Raw genomic sequence first — 23,832 nt, forward strand, 5'->3', positions numbered from 1 at the left:
TACAGTCCATCCCCCGCTCCGCTAAAGTACCACTACCTTGTTCCACATTTGAACATACTCCTCTGCTGTCTGGCAGACTGATGTAAACTGACTTGGGCCATTGTAAATGTACTGTAAAATGAGTTCCAGTCTTGAGAAAAACCTCCTTGCTTAACAACCCTGTTATGTTACAGAGAAAAAAATGTGTCGAGAGGAAAGTTTAAATCTTTTTTCCCCCCCGAGAAAAAGGTTAGCAGAGAAAATACACTCATTCTCATTTAATACATCCACACACGCACAGATCAGAGAGCTGCTGCTTAATTATACAAAGGATGTGAACAACCACTCGTTTCTATTCAAAATATATTTCTTCTTTAAGTTGCCTCTATCTGAGAAAAGTTGACACTCTTGATTTAGACAATTTTGATGTTGTGCATTACCAAGTGCGGCTCGCTGTTGTCAGCAGAATCTATCTGAACACAATTGTGTTTGTAAAACTAACGAAGAATAATAGATTAAGAGAAAACAATCTCATTTTTCACTAATGTCGGGGGGGAATTAATTTCAGCTGAGAAACGTTCACAAACTCAATCATTAACCAACAATGGAGATTGAACAGCAAAGGATTTGATATCAAAATATAAAAGTGATACAATGAAATACTGAAATGACTTGAGAACAGACATTAGCTGTTGAGCAGGGAAGTACACAATTACTTTCCAATGTGGTTACAGCGGAAGGAAAATATGAAACTTAGGACGTCTTGTATTGTGCAATGAATTTCAGAGAATGGGTTACACTATATTGATGTTTTTGATAAAACTGAGGATCATTGAGAATCTGAATGAGCTGCTCAGATTTGACACAATGAAGATATACCTTTTGTTTTTAGTGACAAAAGTGGGATAATGTGACAGATGACATTCATAAAGGTATGTGGTCACTGAATGGAAAGCGTCCACGATCAGCTTCAAAAAACTTTTAACAGGTAAAAGTCGCTGTTAAAACTCGTTTCTAAAAATCAGAGTTAATCAGAAAGTAATCATCAGTGTAGTCCAATCACTACTTTGTTTGCATTAAGTGTATGTTTTTAACAGTTGGGAGGTGTTGAGCACATTCTAGTTTTGAAGTACATCATAAATTGAATTTAACGTTCCACATAAAAATCCCTTGATACACATGGAACAAACACTCAGTGGCCATTTTAGTAGATACACCTATTTAAGCTACCCTCATTGATATAATCTGGAGAAAATAATAGACACAGATCAACAGCAACACTAACTACAGCCACCAAAGTGATTATTAAGTTGAATCATCACTTCTCTAGAAAAGGTGCTGTATTAGACTGCAGTAGTTTTAGCTATGTGTTCCTAATAAATTGGGTATTTCTGTAGGACAAATTCCTGTAGAGCTCTTGCAGGGGCTGTATCTACGTACAGTACAGGGGACCCTCCACAGTAGGGGACGTGGTTATGCCGAGCCGCGCTGCGAGCGGCCGTCAGCACAGCGAGTGTTTTTCCACTGCACGGTGAAGTTGTTTACCTTGATGATGTGTTGGAGGTGTGCTAGTCACAAACCACACTAAGACCCTGTCGCGCCTGCAGCTCTTTTCAGCTCACTGTGGCTGCCTCTGTTTGTACTACTCCTCCCTGCAATATTCAAACAGATCTGCAGACCAGACAGCACAGCAAATATCCATATCTGTTTTTTATTTGACAAACAGCACCGCTAATGAACTGATGATAAACATATTGCGTTCCCAATAACGTTTGGCATTCCTTTGGTTTGCCAGTGGAAAGCAGGTACGGTTCGCATCAGCAGTAACGTAACACAGATCCAATACAGCTGAAAGTGATCAATTAGCAGTAAAATATGACTGACATCTGAAAGTACAAACACAGGACTGAAATTAACCTCTCAACCACAGAGATTCAGGCAGAAGCTACAAAAGCTGAACAGAGAGAGAGACTTTTAAAGATATAACTGAAGACACAGCCGAGGGGAGGAGACTGTCACGGGCTGGACGTGGTCAAACCTGCTACCAGGCAGGACCACAGCGGCGTGGCTGTCCCTCACTGCGAGACCTGAGTGGGCGCTCGTGTCATCACGGCTCGGTGCTAAAGCAGACTAACCTGGGCCCGTGGTGGTTCCTCCTATACCGGTTCATTACATGTCATTCTAAAATACTGTCTTATGAATAGACGCTTCAGTGAAAAATCTGAACTCACCATTGAGAAAAAGCTCTTCTTGCATTGCTTGCCTGGCAGCAGGAGAGAAACAGCGTTTCTTCAGCCACTCTGCATCAAACACGCTGGTGTGCTGGTCGGGCCACACGATGGACACCTGAGAGACAAAAAGCATATTGATCCAATATAGCCAAAATGTTTTAGACAGTCTTTTTCCATGCGTTAATATGTTGTGAGAAGCCACCAACTGAAAGTGCACTGGGGACAGGGGACTCTATCTGGATTTTCATATTTCTTGTTTGCAGACAGAAGATTGATCTGCCCCTTGAAGGTTAAGCATTTGATTCATAAACCTGAGAAAGAAATACATAAAAAAAATGTCTTAATAAAAAAAGCAGATGGTGAAAATAGTACATTTTCATTAGAAAAACAAAGAATATCTACGGGAGCTTTTGGCCGATGCCGCCATTAAATCAAATCATTTTTCTATAGTCTGAGGCAGCATGATGAAAGCATTGTTGTACTTAAAAACAACCATTTACTATAGTAGTCTGTCCAGTAAATCTTGGTACAGGAAACAACAGAGCAAACTTATTGCATTGTCAAAGCAATCAGTTTCTATCTGTGTCCCACTTCAGGGGCTGAATCCTCTGAAGGACACGGCTCATAAAGGTGATTTCCTCCGGAGGACTTAAAGGTCAGGATGAACATGTGCTTCAGCCAGAATTAGATCATCTATCCGTACAGAACCTCACGGTGTATCACCAGAAAGTCGCCCTCAAGTTTAATGATACCTAGATTCAGTATGAGTTATGTTAACTTCAGTAGACAACAATGAACAAAAACTGCCCGGTAATGTTAAAGATGTGTAGGGGAAACGTGACAGCGATAATAATAGAAGCGTCATGTTATATCAGTCTTATAACAGTAATGGTGTGTTCAGTTGAAAAATAGTGTAATGAGATGCTGGCTGCAACTAATGATTGTTTTCATTACCAATTAATCTGCTGATTATTTTCTCGACTGATTAATTGTTTGGTCTTTAAACCATCAGAAAACAGCGTGTGAACACTAGTAAATAAAATTCTGGAGAGCACAAGGCAATATCAACAAATGTCTTGTCTTGTTTATACGTCCCAAAAGCCTGCAAAAGGAAGATTTATATTCGTTTTGGAGAATTACAGCTCTCACGCAAATAAAGGGCTGGAAAAAGTTGGAAGCTCCCAGGGTAAACAAGCGGTTAGAAACAGTAGAAGAAATATACTTTCTATACAGGCCCTCTTCAAATTAAGCAAAGCTAGTTGACTAATTATACAACAAATGTCCATGAAACATCAGACGGATCATGTTTGACAAGATGATTTAAGTAGTATACATGAAACGGTAAGATAAAATTAAATATTAAAGCTTTTTATTTATTAAATACATTTATCTATTTAATTATTTCTTCTTTTTTTCCATACACATATACATGTGCAAGGGTGTGTATATGTATGTAGGTGCATTAGTTACTATAAAAGGCAAAGAAAAGCAGTCAACTCTCCAGTTTGTAAAGCTAGAACTATCACATTTTTAGCATTTTTGCTTGAAAAATGACTTTAAGACTAATTATCTTGATCTATGATTATTGAAATACACTGAAAAGAAAAAAAGTATGTGAACCCTTTTGGAGTGACCTAGTTTTCTGCATTGATTGGTTATAAAATGTGATCTGTTCTTCATCTGAATAACAAATGTAGACAACCACAGTGTCCCTAAGCCAATATCACATAAATAATTATATTCTTACTCTACTGAACACACCCGTTAAACATTCACAGTGCTGGTGGAAAAAGTAAGAGAACTCTTGGATTTAATGGCTGGCCGAACCCCATTTGGCACCAAATAACCTCAAACCAGCTCTTCCAGTAGCTGCTGATCAGACCTGCACAATGTTCAGTTTTGGACGAGTCTTCCTACAGAGCTGCTTCAGCTCAGATATATTCTCAGGATGTCTGGTGTGTGAGATGTCTGGCTCTGTTCAGGTGACTCCGCAGCATCTCTACTGGATTAAGGTCTGGGCTCTGACTCCAAAAGGCAGATTTTCTTTGTCTGAAGTCTTCCTGTAGTGGATTAACTTTGATGTTTAGGGTCATTGTCACAGCTGCATCACCCAGCTTCTCCTGAGCGTCAGCAGGTGGAGAGCCACCCGGCCGTTATCCTGTTAGATAACCAGATAAACCTGGGAATTTATTTTCCCCTCGATGATGATGAGCTGTTCCGGTCCAGAGGCAGCAAAGCCCCAACTCTGGGATGATTGCTTCCGTTCTTCCCAAATAACTCAACAATAGTTTAATCAGCAGTATTGTGGAGAGTCAAGCTGCTCTTTGGTAAACTCCAGGGGCGAAGTGTTGTACATTTGGAGAACAGTGGCGTCCCCTGTGGAGTCCATGGCAGGACAACATGCTCAATGTAACCATGCACCATGACTTGTGTTTGGCAGACTAGTGAACAGAGGTGTTAACCAGCTACAGTGATTCCTTTAAGCCTTTAGCTGTTACTCTGTTCTCTGTGTTGGCCTTTTGGAGCCCTCCGAGCCGAGCTGGAGGTTCATTTCAAAGAGTTCACTTACTTTTCTTTTGCAGAATAATTTGCTGTCGATTGACGAGTCAGTAGACTAACTAACATTGCAGCTAAATGTGATGTAATTAAATCTGACAGCAGTGAGTCAAACTTTATCTCAGTCACTTAAATTTGTTTAGGGAACTTCCTGAAGAACCTTTTATGCTATTTCACTCTTTAATTTAGATTTGGGTGGACAAGACTGTCAATACCAGAACACCAGGATTTCAAATTAGACAAATCTATAGGGACCCAGTGAGAAGAGATGGGATGTCACACCGCTTGGACTGATAAAGTTACTGTGAAATCATACCTGGGGCCTCATTTATCAACCGTGCATATACACAGTTTTGTGCTTAAACCACTGTGCACAGAGTCCAATTCATCAATTTCTGCTTGTGCTTAAGAATGACTAGACTTACCAATAAATTCCCAGTGGTGGACTGGAATAATCGCAGACATATCGATTCCTAAATTACATTTAAACAAACGCCAACTCTGCCATCAATAATGGAAACACTGTAAACTTTCATTCCTGCATTTCCTTTTATATATTTGGAAAACAAGATAATTATTTGTCTGTGAAGGTTCTCATTCGTCCAGGTCATTGTTATCTCTTTCTCAAATTATGATCTCATTAATGCATCAGCGAGCTGATGTGGGAGGATCTGTCAAAAACATTCAATCTGCATTAACAATGATCTGTTACACTTCTGTATCAATAATTGAATTGAAAAGTATTTAATGTTTATTTCCTGTTATGTTTAAACTCTTAAAACAATTCGTAATCTAGTGGTGCTGAGCCAAATAGCTATTTTGTGTTCTGCAAATCTTTTATTTGCTGATCACGTAAAGTGATTCATGCTTTAATCCACATATTTACTCTTCATTTATCTTATCAAAACACTGTGGAAGTGTCAAACAGTGATCAACTTGGCTGAACAGATTTTTATTTTCATTATTAGAGCAAAGTTTGACATTACTCTAGTACTTTAGTGTGGTGACAAATGTAAATAGATGGAATATGGAACAGGTTAGATTTATCACCGTTCACTGCGTGAAGTTGTGCATGCGCAACTTTGATAAACACAAATTTTAGAGTTTGTAAACACAGTTTCCTCACACAAATGTTTCCACACACATGCTTTGATAAATGAGGCCCCTGGTGCAGCTCCTAAAATCACCAATTTCATTGCTTAGATCTAAAGATGCAGCACCATTGCTTGACATATTTGCACACCAGAGGCAAACAGAACAAGCAGCAGAAGCAGGTTTTAGTTCTTAAATAAATCCCACGATTAGCCTTATTTTCTAACTCCCACTTATTGTAAAGTGAAAATGAAAGTTAATGCACCCAAAACGTCCATTATTACCATCCAATAGAATTGCAAAACCACAGAACTACAGTGGGAAGTTGATGAGGGCTCTGTAAGATTTATGGGACATTTACACAGCCGGTTTGGGTAATAATTTAAACATTCATCTTTTTCTCTTAATATAAAGCATCCAGACTGTGTGTATGAACCCAAAGAAGTCATATAATGCCAGCGGCCTACCTTGTTGTCATTGGTGACCTCCACAACGTCGACTCCTGTGTGGATATCAAGATCAGACATCAACAGTTTCCGGGCCTGAGCTGACTGCAGGGTACACAGCGGACACTGGCAGTTGTCTCTGAGCCAGGTGAATGGATACAGACTGTGGCCTCCATCCTCCCACTCCACCTCCATCAGCCTCTCCTCATCCAGAGCCCGGACGTGCCTCACTGACTGGCTGGCCACAGGGAGGGAGGCAGACCCCAGTGTCTGCTGACCACGAAGCTGAACCGAAGTCAGACAAGAGGGTAGCGGACCTGCAGCCTGCCCTGGTCGAGGACAAGCCCTCAGAGCCTGGCAGGCCATGGCAGAGGTCCTCCTCTGCAGGGCAGGCAGGGCGAAACGTGCAAATGTACTCCTCCACATTTCTGAATGGTTACCTCCAGATCTACGTCTATGTCCCCAGATCAGAAAGGGCCACCAACTAGAAAGGGAAGGAATGAAATTAAAACAATGGGAAGATAGAGAACCATGAATATCTGCCTTTCAATTTATGCGTTTACAAACCAGGGGCAGATAATGAACGAAATTTATTAAGTTACCAACATAAGGAGTCTCCTGGCAAGCTAAATATACTTATGTTACAATTGTTAACAAATACATTGTCTCATTGCCATATAATTAAACAAAGAAAATAATGAACCAATGTGAGGATGGTTAAATAATACACTAAAAAGCATAAGAAACATTTTTTGTGACCTAAATTTTAAGTAATATCAGTTAAACATCCCATTTAAGAAGCAAAAATAACAGTGCAACATTTGTTTTTGAGCAATGCCAAAAACTCTTTGGATACAACTCAAAATGTGAGATTTTTCAGAGGATCTTTGGGAATTACCAGTCATTGGGAAGGACTGGTAACTGTGCCAACCAGAGGTATTTTCTAAGCTTGGTCAGCTGACTGTGTGTTGGTAAGATCTGGGCAAAGCTGAAGTGAAAAACAGCAGTGATCTGTGGTCCAGAATCCTCTGCCAGGCACATCAGTAACCTCAAAATATGTCAACGAGAGCTGCAACTGATGATTATCTTCATGAGTTATTAAATCTGCTCAAAATTCCCATCATGCAAAGCCCAAAGTGATGTTGTCAAATGTCTTGTTTTTGTCCAACCAACAGTCCAAAACCGAAAGATATTTAATTTGATATAATGTTAAACAAGGGAAAGAAAATATCTGTAACATTCAAGAACTGTCAAATGTTAAGCAAACGAATAAGACAGTTGCCAATCAAGTAACTGATTAATCACTCTAGCTCTGTAATATCACAACAATAGCTGATTGATTTTAGTTGAGTTGTTATTGATTTCAGTATGTCAGTGTGACCATCTGTTTGCTTTGCTCTAAGGACAAGGGTTTCAGCAGGGGTTAAAAAGTTAACTTTAAGACTATTTTAATACCACAGTGAATGGAATTTAATGCCTCTTTCACAAACATACCAGCATGAAAATGCATGAGAGTATGATTCAAATAAAAAAAAAAAAAACAACAAGAATCAGAATTTCATGGCACATTTTTTCAGTACTTCCCAGCCGCATATACCAATAATTTCTACATATATAGCATAAACAATACCTACCTGTCTGTCTGATCTCTTCCTAATGCCATTCTAGTGTAAGTGATCGAGCAGATGTTAGACAAATCAAATGGACATCTTCTGAAATTCAAGTCTTTTGAGTACAAATCAAATTGTATAGGCCTACTAAAAAGACTAACTCTGGAAGATATCCACTTGAGTTGAGTAACTCAGCAAGCTGAAGTCTCTCATCAGCTTCAGATAAACTTTTGAATAAATATTTACATGAAAGAATAACAGCGGATTTTGCCCACTTCCCCTCCATTAGCGCATTATGAAGGGATCTTTTAATGGCCAGTATATGAACAAGCAGAAGCACAATCTGGCATCATGCAAACTTCTCCTAGCTCTAGACTATACAAGAAGTGATACAACACCAGTGTCAGATAAATGACCCGTCACCAACACTCCTGCACAATTAAATCAGGGCAGCACTCCAGATATATTGTTAATGTAAATTAAACAGCTGGAAAAGAGATTATTTGTGCTGTTCCTCCAAGTAATATGATGAACTGCTAATTGGAAAGCATGCATATACAGCACATCATGCCTCAGAAACTGTTAAATAAAACTGTCAATTTAAATAAAAGTACTTTATGTAGATGACTTGTAAATAGCCAATCAAAGTTAAAACATAGAATATGTGCAGTGTAATGGTTTAGTGGTAATATACCTGCAATAAATATGTCAACATTTAACTCAGACATCACTAACAAAAGGATGGATTTGAGTTTGATTAGCACACAACACTGAATACAACCTGCCGTTTGTAGAAAAAATAAAAAATAAAACTAGACAAAGAGTGTGTGAACCCGGAGCTACCTGTCCTGTTTCTTCGTTTAGTTCACTTCCGTTGAAGACATCTGCTAAACACAACATTTAACCGTTAACCGTTAACCGTTAGCTTTGAAGAAGCCGCTAACTCGGTTGTTAGCTAACTAGCTTGTTAACAAACAACAAACATACACACACACACACACACACACACCCCCCGCCCCGGATCTTCCAGGAAACATCCTAGTTTCAGTTTTTAAGCTAACACAGAAGCTAACCAGTCGGCTTTATTTAAAGTTTATGTATTAAAGTGCCCTCAAAATGGAGTAAAAACTCGAGTGTCTGCCACTAACAGACGTTACCTGCAATACTTTGACGACGGCTTCTCTTCACAACGAGCGGCTCGTCAGTGAACACAAATGCCGGCTGTCAGAGTGCGAGAGAGAGGAAGTAGGTGAAAGGTTGACCGGGAGGCTGTGCTGCATGACATAATCACTGAAAGTGCATGAACGTTGCCCCACTTTTTCAGTCCCCACAGACAGCTCAGACCTGAGCCAGCATGGATTGTGTTTTCATAAACAAATAGTGACTTAAGTACAGAAGCCCCACCCTACAGAGCGGCTAATCTAGGAAACTTTAAGAGCATTTCTTCTTTGTTAGGGTTAGTGTGTTGAAACATTTTACAGGTCAGTGGCTGCTCATGAGTCACAATCATACAGAAGAGGATTAATGGCCACATGTGATTATTGTTTAGTTCTGAGAAAAAAGTCAGATCTCTGAGTTTCAAATCAGAATCCTGAGGAAAAAAAGTCAGAATTCTGAATTTAAAATCAGAATCCTGAGGAAAAAAAGTCAGAATTCTGAATTTAAAATCAGAATCTAGAGAAATAAGTCAGAATCCTTTAAACTCAGAATTCAGACTTTTCTTTCTCAAAATTCTGACTTTTTACTTTAAAATCTGAATTCTGAGATTAAAGTCAGAATTTAAAAAAACAAAAAACAAAACATTTTTCACATGTGACCCTAATCCTGTTCCGTACAATCACAACCACCATGTGTCTCTGTGGGCACAAGTTTATGGGTTTTGGAGTCTACAGTCAGGCTTAATCCCTACAACACTTGTTGGCGGAGAGTTGAGCTAAACTCATGTTTGCCAGTATTAACAATTCTAACATGCAGATGTTCAGCAGGATAATGTTTATTGTGATAGCATGATAATTGACACTAAACACAAAGTACATCTGAGGCTGATGGGCATGTCAGTAGCTCTGCAGGTATTTGGGCATGAATGTCTGTACCAAATTTCACTGCAATCCATCCAATAGTTGGCCATAAATGTTAAGCTCATCATTGCAGGAAACGTCGTGTGAGAACCATGCATGTTTGTACAAAGATTTCCCAGCTACTTCTACTGTTTGAGATGTACTTTTTTGAATTGTTAATTGTTTGAGATGTTCATCACCCGTGGGTTGGTTGGATGGTTAACCACAACTGTCATCGTGAACCAGTCAGCCTGCGGTGTTCATTTTCAAGCACTTTAAGCAGATCCAACTGGGACAGAAACATGGTCTCTTTGAATAAATTTTGTGGCTTGGAGTCAGCACTCAAGCATTCATTTATTTCATTGATACAAAAATTGAGATATTTCACTACATGTCACATTTTGACTTCTGTTGGTGCTAGAGGAAAAATTGGGATCAGCAAAGTGGAGCCCACACACATGCCTGTACAAAATTAATGGCAATTGAACTATGCTAGCAGATCATTTTAGAATGCTATCAGTTGCTAATCAGCACCTTAACATAAGGTACAGCTGAGGTGACCCTAACCCTAACCTGCCATAATATAAAAGTCTGGCCTGCTGGTCTTCCCTTCATCTGACAGCTCACAACAGTTGTATTGTATGATTACAGATTATCCAAATTATTACAGAAACATCCAGGTTTGCTTGCTTTTTGGTTATTTCTGGGATTATTATGTGCCATTTTGAATATATTGAAGCTTTCAAGTCTGACTTTCTCCACTGTTTAAAAGTCAGATACTCCTAATTATGATACCTCTGATACGAGTACCTTAGAATTTCAAGCCATTCATGTCAACCCAATAATTGCTATTTTACTCTGAACGAAAAATGTCACGCTATAGAAAAGGTCAGGGGATCCCCACAGTCAGTAGGATTCATCCTTTGGGGGGCATGAATGTCAGGACAGCATTTCATGTCAATCCATCTGATAGTTGTTGACATATTTCAGTCTGGAGGAAAAGGGTGGACCCACACACTGAAGTCACCATAACTGGAACCATACTGCTAGGGTGGCCAAAAATGTGAAATAGATATTATATCAGTTCTAAACCAATTCATTCTCAATGCCTTAGAGGTCTGTGCAGTCTTGTCCAGAGCTGAGTGCACAGAAATGCAAAGGTCATATAGGCTCTTTAACTGTACTATTCCTGAAGCAATTAGTCGATTAATCAATTAGTTTAACAACAGAAAATGATTTTACCATTTTGATTATTAATTTATCTGGTTAAAAATCCCAAACATTCACTGGTTCCAGCTTTTAAATGGGATGATTTCCTGCTTTTCTTTGTGATATACAACAGTAACTTGAATATCTCTGGGTTTTGGATTGATGGTTAAATAAAACAAGGAATTTAAGGCCACAACCTTGGGCTCTGGGAAATTACATTGGATTTTTTTGTTCTCCTGACATTTTATAGACCAAGCGATTGACGATCAAGAAACTAATCAACACATTAATCAGTAAAGAAAAAAAGTTTCTGTGTTCAGCCATACCTCTTTCAGTTTAATACTCTCTACGTCCTTGGCAGGTTCAGGGAAGATGAACACCACCCAGCCGATGTGCAGCACAGTCTTCAGTCCAAGTGGCACCTACTTACAACTGAGTTTGGATTTTAAAAGCTTCATTTTGCAATTATTAACCAGTATCACACAAGGTCACCCAATTTTATAACATAACAGTAACAGACCTGAGTCTCAAAGGGTAAGTGATGATTACAACTCAGTCACCTTTGCGACTGACATCAGTGCCCACGTGTCAGCTCACAACAACAACAGTAACACTGATACTGTAGTTGTGTCGCGCAATGGACTTTGTGGCATTGGTTCAAACATACAGTCAACTTTCATAAAATCCAAGGACACACAGAGCATCGTAAAACATTAAATGATGAATGGATTCTAACCTTGTACAGATAAAAATAAAATATGTGTATGTATATGTATGTATGTATGTATATATACATACAGAGGGGTGACAAATTAAAGGAAACTGACTCCAGAACAGCTTTGCTTTGATTCTACAAGTCTCTGGGACCAGTTGCACAAAACACCTTAAGTTAAGATTTTCCTTAAAGTCTGAGTCTTAAAATGTTTACTTAAGTATTTAAGTTTTTCTACTTATCTATTAGTCTTACATTTAAGGAATCACTTAAAGTCAGTTAAACCGTCACGCAAAAGACCTTAGCGGCCACATGGCTGAGGTTAATGGGATAAATGGAACCCAATGGAAACCCTTAACAATGAAAAACTGATTCTACATAACAGGTTTGACCGGCAATCAGTTTATAATTAGTCCAACCGATTAGAGTCAGATCACTCCACTTGATTTTCGCTCTACAGTTTTATGCCACGTTATCTTTCTGCTCAGTTGTAGTTATAGTCACTGACTGACTGCTAAACACAGTGAAGTTCCCATCAAAACAACAGGAGGATGTGATTAACTTCTTTAATGTTGCGGCTAACAGGTATCACAAGCTGATACCAGCAAACACACAGTCCCAATGGAAACGGTAGAATTCTAGCGCTGTAAAATCTCTTTCACTGCTGCAAAATGACTTAACTAAGAGATTCTGTGCAATACCCTTAGGTAACTCCCTTAGCTAAGGAGAAATTAAACCTTAAGTGCCATACTTAAGTAGGAAACTCATCAGTACTCATCAAACCATTCAGTAATGCCTCGTGCTCTCCGGATGAATGGCATCGTCATCAGACACAATATTGTGTTCAACGTCAGCCTGTAACTGATACTTAAACTTGCATCATAAATTCACTGAACCGATTTATCTAAATATACCAAAGGTCAACCTGAGTTGCAGGGAGTTCACATTATGCAACACTTGACAAAGTAAACTGCAATATAAAATACAATGTAGAATAATGTATGTCCTCTGAGGAGCAATACTTAAAGCAGAAGTCTCATGATAGTTGTGCTCATGCATGTTACATTTATAGTTTTTCCTCTACATTTTGCCAATAATCTGTTGAAGTAAATGAGAAAACCAGGGGCTTTCCCCTCTCGTGGAAACATTGTAGGGTAAAGGTTCTGCGGCTGTATGTTCTGTATGTTGCCTCATCATGAGTGTAATCTGTGGGCTCAAAGTATGTACAGACTGTGTTTAATCACAAGTGAAACTGTGCCACTGTACTTCATAATGTTACATAACTGAAATCAGTTGGCACTTTTCGGCACAGTATGGAGCGGTAATTCCTTTTTATTCAAATCTTCAAACTGTTTACTAAACCTTCATCATGATCATCAGAGGTTGAAGTTATATATATATATATATATATATAAAAAGTTGTTTTCAGCAGACTGGAGTGGAACACCGGAAAAAAAACAAGCTGTTTGTGTGACCCACCGCACCACTCAAAATACCATCCACACGACATCCTTACATCTCTGTGCCTCATAAATACCAACGAGCAGCTTCTTCCTTCAGAGCACTGATAATTATGGGGCTGCTGCCTGTGTATAATTTACAGCAGAAAAAAAAAAGCTTGTGAAGTAAACGTGGAGGGGAACTTTGTAATTTTGAAGCACGTGGCGATACAGCGTGCAGTCCCAGTGGTTATGGGTCTGCTAAACACCACAAAGTCCAGGGACATCCAGGATGCAGCTCCGCCAGGATCCCTATAGCGACATGAGGAATGGTTTAGTCTCATTTCTACGTCATTAACTACTAGAAGAGATCAACAAAGGTGGAAAGGATGATTGTTTTGACCCAAAATTGCCCTCTTGACCCAACCGCATCAGAAAATTGATCATTTCTGCCATTAAAAAAAACAAAAACAAGCTCTTGTAACAACACTACTTCAAACACAACCTCTTTATTTGAGAAGACACAACACAATCCGTTAAGAATGTTGTCACACAGATCAGTGTTTAACATTGAAGTCCACGAGTGCTGCCTGCAGTCTTATACGTCACATATATCTTAAAGGTAAACAAGAATAGATATATGCTGCTCTATTTCAAAACTTTATATAAACAATGAATACATATTAAGGTGTTCTGTAATAAAGATATTGGCACTCACAGTATTTACTTACTTCTAATAATACACTGTACATTTTACAAGATTATACTGTCTGTGCAGTGCAGCACAGTAAAGGCCTTGCATTTTAAACCATGTCACAACCTTTAGCACCGGAAAAGTAAAGAATTGTGCAAAGTCTGCTAGCCTATAAAGCGTAAAATAAAAAATAAAAATAAAAAAAAACAACAGATAGGTGTCCACATGTAAACATTCTTTGATAGTCTTAGAAACATTCTTTGGAGCCTCAGAGGAAACAGCGATAACAGTTGCCCATGTGAGGAGCTTTCAACCAAGCTACTACATGAGGTTCACCCTGTCAGCTGCATGTGAAGAGTTTTCCAAAGCTCATTTATTCAACTTTCAAAATCAAACCAGACACGTAGCGTTCATTATACAATATTGACACTGACACATAAGCTGTCCAAAGTGTCCAAAATTTTACTTAGAGCTCGAGAAAAGCTGCTAAGCCGCTAAACCAGTTTTTGGAAAACCCTTCATGCTGTAGTCAAACATGAGACTACAGTACTTATGTTTTGAAAACTCTCACTTATTTGATTGGCTGACTGTTTGAAGCCGTTGTTTTACGCACACACACATGCACGCTCGCACACACACACACACACACACACACGTACTCAAACACACATACACACACACAATCCTGTGATTGTTAACAGATAAATTCAATGCGCTAAACCAAAAATGATCATATATGATTAAAAGAGGCATTCTTTGTTATATATAATATTTACTGGGAAAATATTACTGTGATTTGCATTACGTCGTGTTTAGTGTTCTGATGTAACTATTACAGGATGTTTTTATGGTGTGTCTAATGTCTAGTGGAGGCCAATATCACGTACACACTGTCAGATGATATAAATAGCAAAGTAAGATCTTTGGTGTCACACTCTGCTCAGACTTGACTTACCACTTACTTTCTTAGCAATGAAGACAGTTTGAATTTACTTGTATGCCCAGGTTTTGAGATATCCTTCTGAGATTTCAATGTCACAACATAAAAAAATCTGTTTTTTATAAATTCAGAACAAACATCACTTTCTACAAACCTTGTCCCCAACAATTAAAGGTCCCATATTTTACACTTTTCTGGTGTTTTATTTGACATTTTGATATTCTTCAGAAGATATATTTGTTGTTTAAAGAACCAAAAACCATCTCCTCTCTCAGGCTTCTCTCTGGAGCTCTAGTAACAACAGGTCGGTGAGCCAATCAGAGGGGAGAGAGAGGAGGCTCTGAGCCTCTCTTCTGATTGGCTCACTCTTTTTTGAGTTATCAAATAAAAATATAGCTGATTTCAGGAAAACACTCAGAGAAACCAAATCCTGCAAGACTGGATGGTGGGTGCAGGTGGGTGGGGCTTGGGGAATGGCTGAGTGTGTTGAGTGTTTCGTTGTGACATCACAAAGTTCCAGAAGTCCTGACGACTGGTTTTAAGGCTCAGTTTCTGAATACAGGCTGTGTGCATTTCTCTGTGGACTGAGGCTTTGATACTTTCACAGTATTAATAGACCTGCTTTATAATCAAACAACACATGGACATCTACCTTTACACAATATGGGACCTTTAATAGGAAGTAGACCTTGAGTTGGGGCTGCTCTGTCAAAATGCTGTTTTCAATATTTTGGGGTTCCAGCATGTTCTGTGGATTAATCTGAGAAACAAAATTATTTTCACCTTCATTGTACCTCTTGGTTGGCACCAGAAATTTCACACAGACATGGTCATATGAAACTGTTAGGGGCCCAGGGCAAAAATTAGCTCACGCAGCCTGTGCAGCATGTATACAATGGTGCCCCTAAGTTCCAATCAAGTACAGACTATACAGAAGACTTTACATAAAAGCTTCATTATATGACCAGAAACCAGCGATGCTATGGTGGAAAAACTGGACTGGACCCAACTTCATTTAGGAATATGGCCCACATGAGCACAACCTAAATTTAAATAACTAAACATGATTTTGACCATGATATCAGGTAATAATGCAGGACCTTTCTTCAATTGTCATTGTACTTTAGGGGTGCACATTTGCAAATAACCAAAAAACAATTCAAACAGTAAATGTGGGACCTTATGGTGCCCCTGGGGGTCTAGGGAAGTTGGGGCAGTTTCCTTTTTTGCCTGGTTGGTAATCCATCTTTGAAAACAGATATCACTAAACCTGGGCAAAATACGTGTTTTTTTTTTAATATTTGAAGTGAGAAGAAGTAAATAAAGCCCCTGCAGCAAACACAACACAAAACCAGGAAACAAAAATAAGCCTCAAAACTTCATGAAACACAATACATTAACCTGTAAAGAGAGTCTAATTTTGACATCTGTTTGCAGCAGTGGTTGTATGTACTTATTTCACTTTTTTTTAAATTTAATTATTCATTTATTTTTTAACATTTGAAGCTTTTATATCCCTGATAGGAATTTTCACTCCTGCCTCTGCCTCATGGTCTCACTCAACCATAAAACTTACAAAGAAAATAAAATAGGGTAATTATTTATTTTATAGGCCGTAAATTCCAATTTAGTTCCAAATGACTTTCTAAGAAGTTTCCTGGAAAGAACCATGTAATTTGGTGCTAATTAATTAATTATAATTCCCCATACATGAAGAATAAAGTTTCCAATAATAAAATGAACAAGTAATAAATATCAACTGGGGTTTCAATGGAGCAATTCCCTGTATAATAAACTCCACACAACTAATTAAACTAACTAAAATGACTCTCAGTTTTTCCTGTAATTAGTACAAAACTACGCGGTTCTTTCTAGGAAATGTTTAATAAATTATTCGGACCGGTAAAATAAAGCGTTACCTAAAATAGTACTGTAATGAGACTTGTAGGAACTATTTTCCCTCAGAACTTCATGTACTCGTTCTTCAGTCTGCTCAGCCTCGTGCCGTGGCTGCGGATGATCAGAGACAGGAGCTCGTGCTTGTCCTTCAGTCCCAGAGAAATGTCCAACGTCTCCTTCAGGACGTCCCGGGTGTGCACTATCATGTTCAGAAAGTCGTCGTTGAGCCGGTGCTCCTCCTTCAGCTCGCTCTCCTGGCTCTGCTTGAATTTCACCTCCAGCTCCAGCAGCGATTTCTCCGAGTTTGTAAACGCCTCGCTGATCTGCGCCGTCTCCCTCCGCAAGTACTTCCCGTAGCTGTCCTCTCCGTCCAGGTCGTAGGAGATGCTTTTCCCGATCCCCTCCAGCACCCGGGCCGAGTCCTCGATCTGCCTCTTGATGATGGTGAAGTCATCGCGTATGACGGCGTCCTGGTCCTCGTCGAGACCGCACTTTCGCTCGTCGGTCATTTTAAAAAGCATCTGGCATTTTTCCGGGTCGTCGTTTTCCTCGTAGTCTCCGTCCGGCACGAAGTAGTGATGAAAAGTGCCGTTAGACATCTCCGGGTGTAAAGGTCCGCTGAAAAAAGCTCCGCACATCGGCAGCGATAACATCCCGGCACACAGGAGCAAGTGAAGAAAAGCCATGATGCCCACTTGTCCCAAGAAAAAAAAACAAAAAAAAAAAACACTCTCACAAATTGGAAATATTAAGAGATTATTTCAGTTGAAGATGGGACTATTTAACTCCAGCCCGGCGTAGAAACACAAACATTTCAGTCAAGTTTAAACGTCCAAACTGCGCAGTTAGTTGAAGCTTTCACGTCCGACCTCTTCAATATCCTCGTTGTACAAACAGACACAACAGATTTGTGGCGTGAAAAAAAAAAAAAAAAAAAAAAAAGTTTTAACAACCTCACTTCTCCTCCTTCAATCGAGCCCGCCAACTTCCATCACTGTCGGTGGAGAAGAGCCGGGAAGCAATGTATGAAAAGTTTGGGAGGTTTCGGCGTTTGAACACACTGTTGTACTCCTGACTTCACTCGGTGCCTCAAACGCAACATCTGGATGTCTCAAGTGCCGCGCTCCGGTTTTTGGCTAATAATACCTTCTGTGCTACTCCTCAAATTACAAGCCCCTCCGTCACTTAAAAGGCTGCATTCAGCTCGGACCGGGATACTGGGGGGGGGGGGGCCCAAGCTGTTAAACCGGGGAAAGACCAAGTTCGTGTTAATTCACATAACAATTACAAGTTGGCGTTGGGTACTTCAAAAAGTTATATTACACTGCTGAGAAATACTTAAGTGCCCACTTATAACTTGAAATGTAACCCAACACACCAGTCCTGTAATTATAGTCCAGCAGTACGTGTATGGATTTACGTAATAGTAGTACGTTTGTGGATTCAGTTGTAATTTCTGAGACATTTGTGGTGTTATTGTAGCTGCTGAACCAGGTTATTACATTATTTGAGGTTGACTCAACCTGGTACAGCATTAAAATGTTGCTTATATATTTATTGATAATCAAAAGTAATAGTAGAGTTATAATGATATAATTCAATTCTGCTGCTGGGCTCTTTTACTTGTGATACTTTAAGTACATTTTGATAGATAGATAGATAGATAGATAGATAGATAGATAGATAGATAGATAGATAGATAGGTAGATAGATAATACAAGATAGATAATAATACAAATAATAGTTAATAAAAAATAATAAACAATAATAGCTACATTGATGATATATATAATTGATGATGATACTTATGTATTTAAATAACATTTTCGATGCAGGATTTTTGTAATTGATTATTTTCACACGATTGTATTTCCATTTTTCCTTAAGTAAAGTTTATGAAAACATCATCCACCACTTGCCATAATACAGCATGGTAGGCCATTTACTGTTACTGAGCACTTTATTAGGAACACCACTTAAACTGGTTATATAGGCCTCCCTTTTCTCTCTAAACAACCTCAGTTCTTCCTGGCATGGATTCTACATGCCTTTGAGATTGTGGTCCATGTTGACATGATTACATGACATCATTTCTGCAGATTTGTCAGCTGCACATTCATGCTCCAAATCTCCTGTTCAACCACATCCGGAAGGTGTTGTGTCGGAGTCACAGCTGGTGACTGCATGGGGAGGCCGCCGAAGTACACTGAACTCATTGTCATGTTAATAAAACCAGTTTTTTTTCCAGTTTTGGTGAGCCTGACTGGAAAGGAACCCAACAGGGTCGATGTGTTGTGCACTCAGACATGCTTTTCTGCTCACCACAGTCATAAAGAGTGGTTATCTGAGTTACTGTAGCCTTTCAGCTCCTGACATCGCGTTGTATGTGAAAATCCTTGGAGAGCAACAGTTTCAGAAATACTAAAACTAGCCCATCTAGCCACAGTCAAAGTCACTGAGATCACATTTTTTCCCTGTTCTGATGTTTGATGTGAACATTAACTGAAGATGGATAATTGCACGAATAAGCAGGTGTAAAAGTGTTCCTAATAAAGTGCTCAGTGCTGTATACTCCTTAAAGTAGAGTTGAATTTTGGCCACCTTACCCTCCACTTTATCCCTGCCAACAGTTGTTAACATGTAAAATTTTAATTGCATTTTAAAGGCTTTAAATGCTTCTTTTTTTTTGTGCAAGTGCAAAAGTCATTATCCAGTACCAGAAATACAGTTGTAGAGCCTGTGTCTGGCCTTTGTAGGTAGGAGCACATAGATTCAGGAGATATAAAATCATGTTCTCCAAGCTTTCTTTAACAGACTGACCACCTGTTTTTAGTTGCCTCCTGGTATCAAATGACAAGGCCAGTTTATTTCAAGGCAAATAAAAATACACGTGATTGTCACCTGTTGAGTAATGGGAGCTGAAAATCTTAGTTGCAGTTTTGGCCTATAATTTGTCTAGATTTTTTACCACACGACTCTGATTATAATTGTTCTTACAGTATTTTGGGGAAATAAAAGAAATGTTCTGAAATACGCTCCTCGGTGTGCCAGCAGAAGATGCATTTTAAAAACATTGATCCAAAAAATGCCATTCAAATGAAATGATAGTGCCTCTTCCAGGAGGATTAAGCCGCCAGTCACAAAAGCAGCGCCCCAAGGGAAGAGGGATTTTCAATGTGATCATCTATTTCAAGAACTAACATGGTAAGAGTGATCTAATTTGCTAAACCCACAATTCCACTCAAATGTGTGCATATCTTTCCAGTGGAAACAGCAGACGTTACAGCGTCACCTATACCTCCGGGGAGTCCTGCTCTCATTTTTCCACTATGAGTGATTATTCAGGGTTGTGACCTGCGTAAATGAAGCTTGAGCAGACGTGGTAAACAGGCATTGTTAAAAATCCGGTTTATTGATCAAATAAAATATCCTACTATAGGACAAAAAACTGGAAGTGAATGACTGTGTTACATAAGCCTTACGTAAACCGAGGTCTGCACTGTGCATCAGCCTGATTCACAATGTCCAAAAAATGCCTCACTGCTCGTCGTGTCTGTCTTACCTCAATAACGACAGAGAAATCGAAAGACCATAATTTCATGTTGTCTGCCACCCAGTCCTCGTCTCAAACTCACTCTTGCACTGAAGTTCAGAGATTTTACAATTACAAATTCTGGCCTCAGCGCTGACAGTAATAATATGCATGGACATGTGTGCACCTCCACTTTTATTGGAAACCCGCGGTGCTAACTCCATTAGAAAAGGAATATACTGTCGGAGACCAGAGTGGCAGCCTGGAGATGCATAACAGCATCTGCCCTGTGACATTACTCTGCAGAAGGAATTTAAATGTGGTGTCAGACAAAAAAAAGAAAAGAAAATGGAAAATGAAGTCATGTTATGGGGCTTTTTTTAGGGTGTGTGTCCCTGTCTTGATTTCAAGTCTTTTGTGGCACATTTGCATTTACATTAAATCATTGTGAAGAGGGGAGAAACTCCACCTACTCACATAGGACAACAAGGAGTTGGTGGTGACCTCCCTCTTTTTGCACTTCAGCTGGAACACATAACACAATCCAGAGACTGTCTTTCTCTCACCAGTCCTCTGTTGTGTGAGCGTCTATTTTGTCCTCTCTGTCTGCATATTGGCTGAAATTAAAATTTAACAATACGTAACAACATGTAACAACCTCGTTTGTAATAAAGTGCCTTCAAATTTGAGCTAAATTGACCAAGTTGGGATTAGATCCCAGCTTGGCAAACCTCTGATTTTCAAACTTGAATGAAAATGATTCAACAATCAGGCTCAAAGAGTGCTCGCCCTGATTGCAGAAAAGATTTTATTTATTTTAAATTGTTGGGAGCAATTGAGACCGACTTCTGCACTGAACTGTATTATGTTATTTTAAACCTTGCAATTGAGTTAAAGTATATTTAAGAATATGGTCATTAATGGCTCCTCTTATTGACCTAATTCTGGTAGGTGTTGTGTGGCAGGTGAAACAAAACTAAGTTTTGCTTGGTCTCTGTTCAGAACAGAAGTCAGCGAGTGCAAACAAGTCCAAAGGAAGCAGACAGGCAGATAAAAACAGGCAGAGATCAAGCCGTACAAACAAACAGGCAGGCAGGAACAGATGACTGAAACACAGCGGCACAAAGCTACACTGAACAATCTGCAGAGAGCTAGTTTTGTGTGTATAAATATATATATCTATATATAGATAGATATATATATATATATTATTGATTAGGAGTTACAAATACAGTCAATCAAAGCCAATGTAAGACTCCATTAGCTACTACCAAAGTAGTAAAATTACATCATAATGCAAAATAATGTAAATTTAAATCCAAGACAAAAAGAGGAAACAAGAAAATAACAAGAAATACAAACAACAGTAAAACTACTAAGGACAAAGTGACAAGTTAAAAAAAACAATAATACCACTAAAAACAGCTTCAACAGTGACTGAAGAATAAAATGAGGTTAAAAAATGAAAAGAAAATGATCTTATTCTAATATTATGTAATAAAACATGTCCTTTTTGTAGAGGGGCTGTTGTTCTGTGCCATTAGATATTTCTTTAAACTTATCTTTAAAAACACTTTTACTTGTAAATGTGAAATATCTGAAAGCAAATCATTCCATGTTTTCATTCCTCTGTACACTGTCCTCAGTCGGCTGCCTTGCATTAGTTTTTGAGACTGGAAGTAAAAAACCACCTCACAAAGGTGATCCATGTATTGAGCTGCATTTCATTGCATAGATTAAAATTTTTGCAAAAGCACAAAGCTTTTTCTTGTGCATGAAATTGCTGGAATTGCTCCAGGAAAGCAACTCAAGTCATTTCTAACCTAGAGAATCAGTGCCAATAGTCGCGTCTGAAACTGCTATTAAAGTGACATTAAGTGAAAATAAAATAAAGTTTGAAAAGTTAAATATTCAGGAGTTTAAATACGTCACATCTTCTGACTTAATCTCAGACACAGAGCAGTTTCTATACTGGGAAAAGTCGACTTGTGTGTCCAATGTGTCACACATCTGTGTCTAATGCTGCGACAAAATCCTGCCACACTCACTCAGTCTCACCCAATTAGACGTAACAGAAAATCTATGAAAATGTTTTTGGCTGCACGTCTGCTTACTTTGAGCCCTTATGTCACAGTTTGCTTCAAATTATATCCAGACTCCATACTTTGCAGCGCTCTCCCTCAAAACCCTTCTGGCAGTCTGCTGCGGAGCACCAAGCCAAAGAAATGATGACCCAGTGTGCCCAGTGGCTGCAGGACGGTGGCAGTGACATCATACATCATGTGGACTTTCAATAGACTGTTTGTGCAGCAGCTCAGACCCTGTAAAGTGTAACACAAAGAGAAACTCCTTATGCTTTTCCATTATCAGTTGTTTCTCCTACTCAGGAAATCTATTGTATTCCTTGACAGATTGTGGGCCGAGGAGGATTTAGATAGTGCAGCAGGGAGACAGCCAGTGCTGAAGATGCATTGCCTTGTCTGAGGATCCTCAAACTGTGTATCTGTAAAGCCAAAAGTCTTTCGTATCTGAAAAGTCGACAGACCTATCACTTGTTGTGTATAAGACAGTTTCTCTGCTATGGAGCTAATGCATAAGTGTGATGTTCTGTCTTCTTACAGCTGTAATACATTTCAGCCATCCTGTTGGGTTAGTGTTAGTCTTTTATGTGAGTGCAACTGTAACACACTCTCTGGATTTGCTCCAACTTACACACCAGGCTAATGTAAATTTAATATGCAGAACACATCGTAATCCTTATTCCCATATGAACAGATGTGTTAGCATGTGAGGGGATCATGGTATTAGATTTTTCAAGGTTTTTTTATTTCTTCTACCGAGCTCAGACAGACGAGCGAGGATGTTTCAGACAGTCTGCTGGACATCAGCTAAGTAGAAATACACCTTGGTAGAGCATGTGCACTATTTTAACCACAGTAACTGCATGGCTCCATTGGTCACTCCACCACTTTGGTACAGACTCAAATATCTTGACAATTACTGGATAGATTGCTATAAAGTTTTGTACAGACGTGTCTGGTGTCCAGAGGATGAAGTGTACTCACTCTGATCATCCCCTGATTTTCCCTCTAGCGCCACCATCAGGTCAAAATTGTAACATGTCAGGTACTTTTGGCTTCAGCTGTACTTTGCATTTATTGCTAATTGACAAATGTTACCTCGTTAGCTAACACCCTACACCAAGATGGTACACATAATAATCATTAAACCTGCTGAACATCTGCATGTTAGCATAATGACATTAGCGACTGGCCCAAAGCATGGCAGTGCCCTGGTACACAGAGCCACTAGCATGGCTCTTAGCCTTGCTACATTACTGTTGAGCTAATCTAACTCAGCTTTGAGTCAAGATGATAAAGTTCTGTAATGTCTGCTTCTTCCAAAAGGATAAAAACATGAGTAGCGCAAATTCTTT

General features: G+C 39.1%; 2 protein-coding genes across 4 annotated transcripts in view; both read right to left on the bottom strand.

Annotated features, from left to right (window-relative positions):
* The window catches only part of bbox1 (butyrobetaine (gamma), 2-oxoglutarate dioxygenase (gamma-butyrobetaine hydroxylase) 1), a 38,605-nt gene extending 26,970 nt beyond the window's left edge, over window positions 1-11,635 (bottom strand). The window contains exons 1-4 of one of the 3 annotated variants that reach the window (XM_023393151.2): window positions 11,507-11,592; window positions 9,072-9,135; window positions 6,326-6,788; window positions 2,211-2,325 (exon numbers count right to left, since the gene is read on the bottom strand). In XM_023393151.2, the coding sequence (XP_023248919.1) occupies window positions 2,211-2,325; window positions 6,326-6,730 (520 nt within the window). In that variant the 5' untranslated portion in view covers window positions 6,731-6,788; window positions 9,072-9,135; window positions 11,507-11,592. Of the gene's footprint in view, window positions 1-2,210; window positions 2,326-6,325; window positions 6,789-8,757; window positions 8,889-9,071; window positions 9,136-11,506 lie in introns of those variants that run through there. The other 2 variants (XM_023393152.2, XM_087170143.1) reach the window with 2 other exon arrangements.
* A 2,189-nt stretch (window positions 11,636-13,824) lies between these two features.
* Window positions 13,825-18,286, bottom strand: fibinb (fin bud initiation factor b). The gene has a single exon (XM_023393100.2). It carries the CDS (start codon window positions 17,548-17,550, stop codon window positions 16,927-16,929), a length of 624 nt encoding a protein of 207 aa, XP_023248868.1. The 5' UTR covers window positions 17,551-18,286; the 3' UTR covers window positions 13,825-16,926.
* Window positions 18,287-23,832: the final 5,546 nt, after the last annotated feature.

Source organism: Seriola lalandi, unplaced genomic scaffold, assembly GCF_002814215.2.
Source record: "Seriola lalandi dorsalis isolate HSWRI2012SDOR001 ecotype SW California unplaced genomic scaffold, Sedor1 jcf7180002054929, whole genome shotgun sequence".
NCBI lineage: Eukaryota > Metazoa > Chordata > Actinopteri > Carangiformes > Carangidae > Seriola > Seriola lalandi.

Excerpts from the sequence above, each read along its gene's own strand:
- fibinb (XM_023393100.2), bottom strand. The coding sequence starts at position 17,550 with ATGGCTTTTCTTCACTTGCTCCTGTGTGCCGGGATGTTATCGCTGCCG.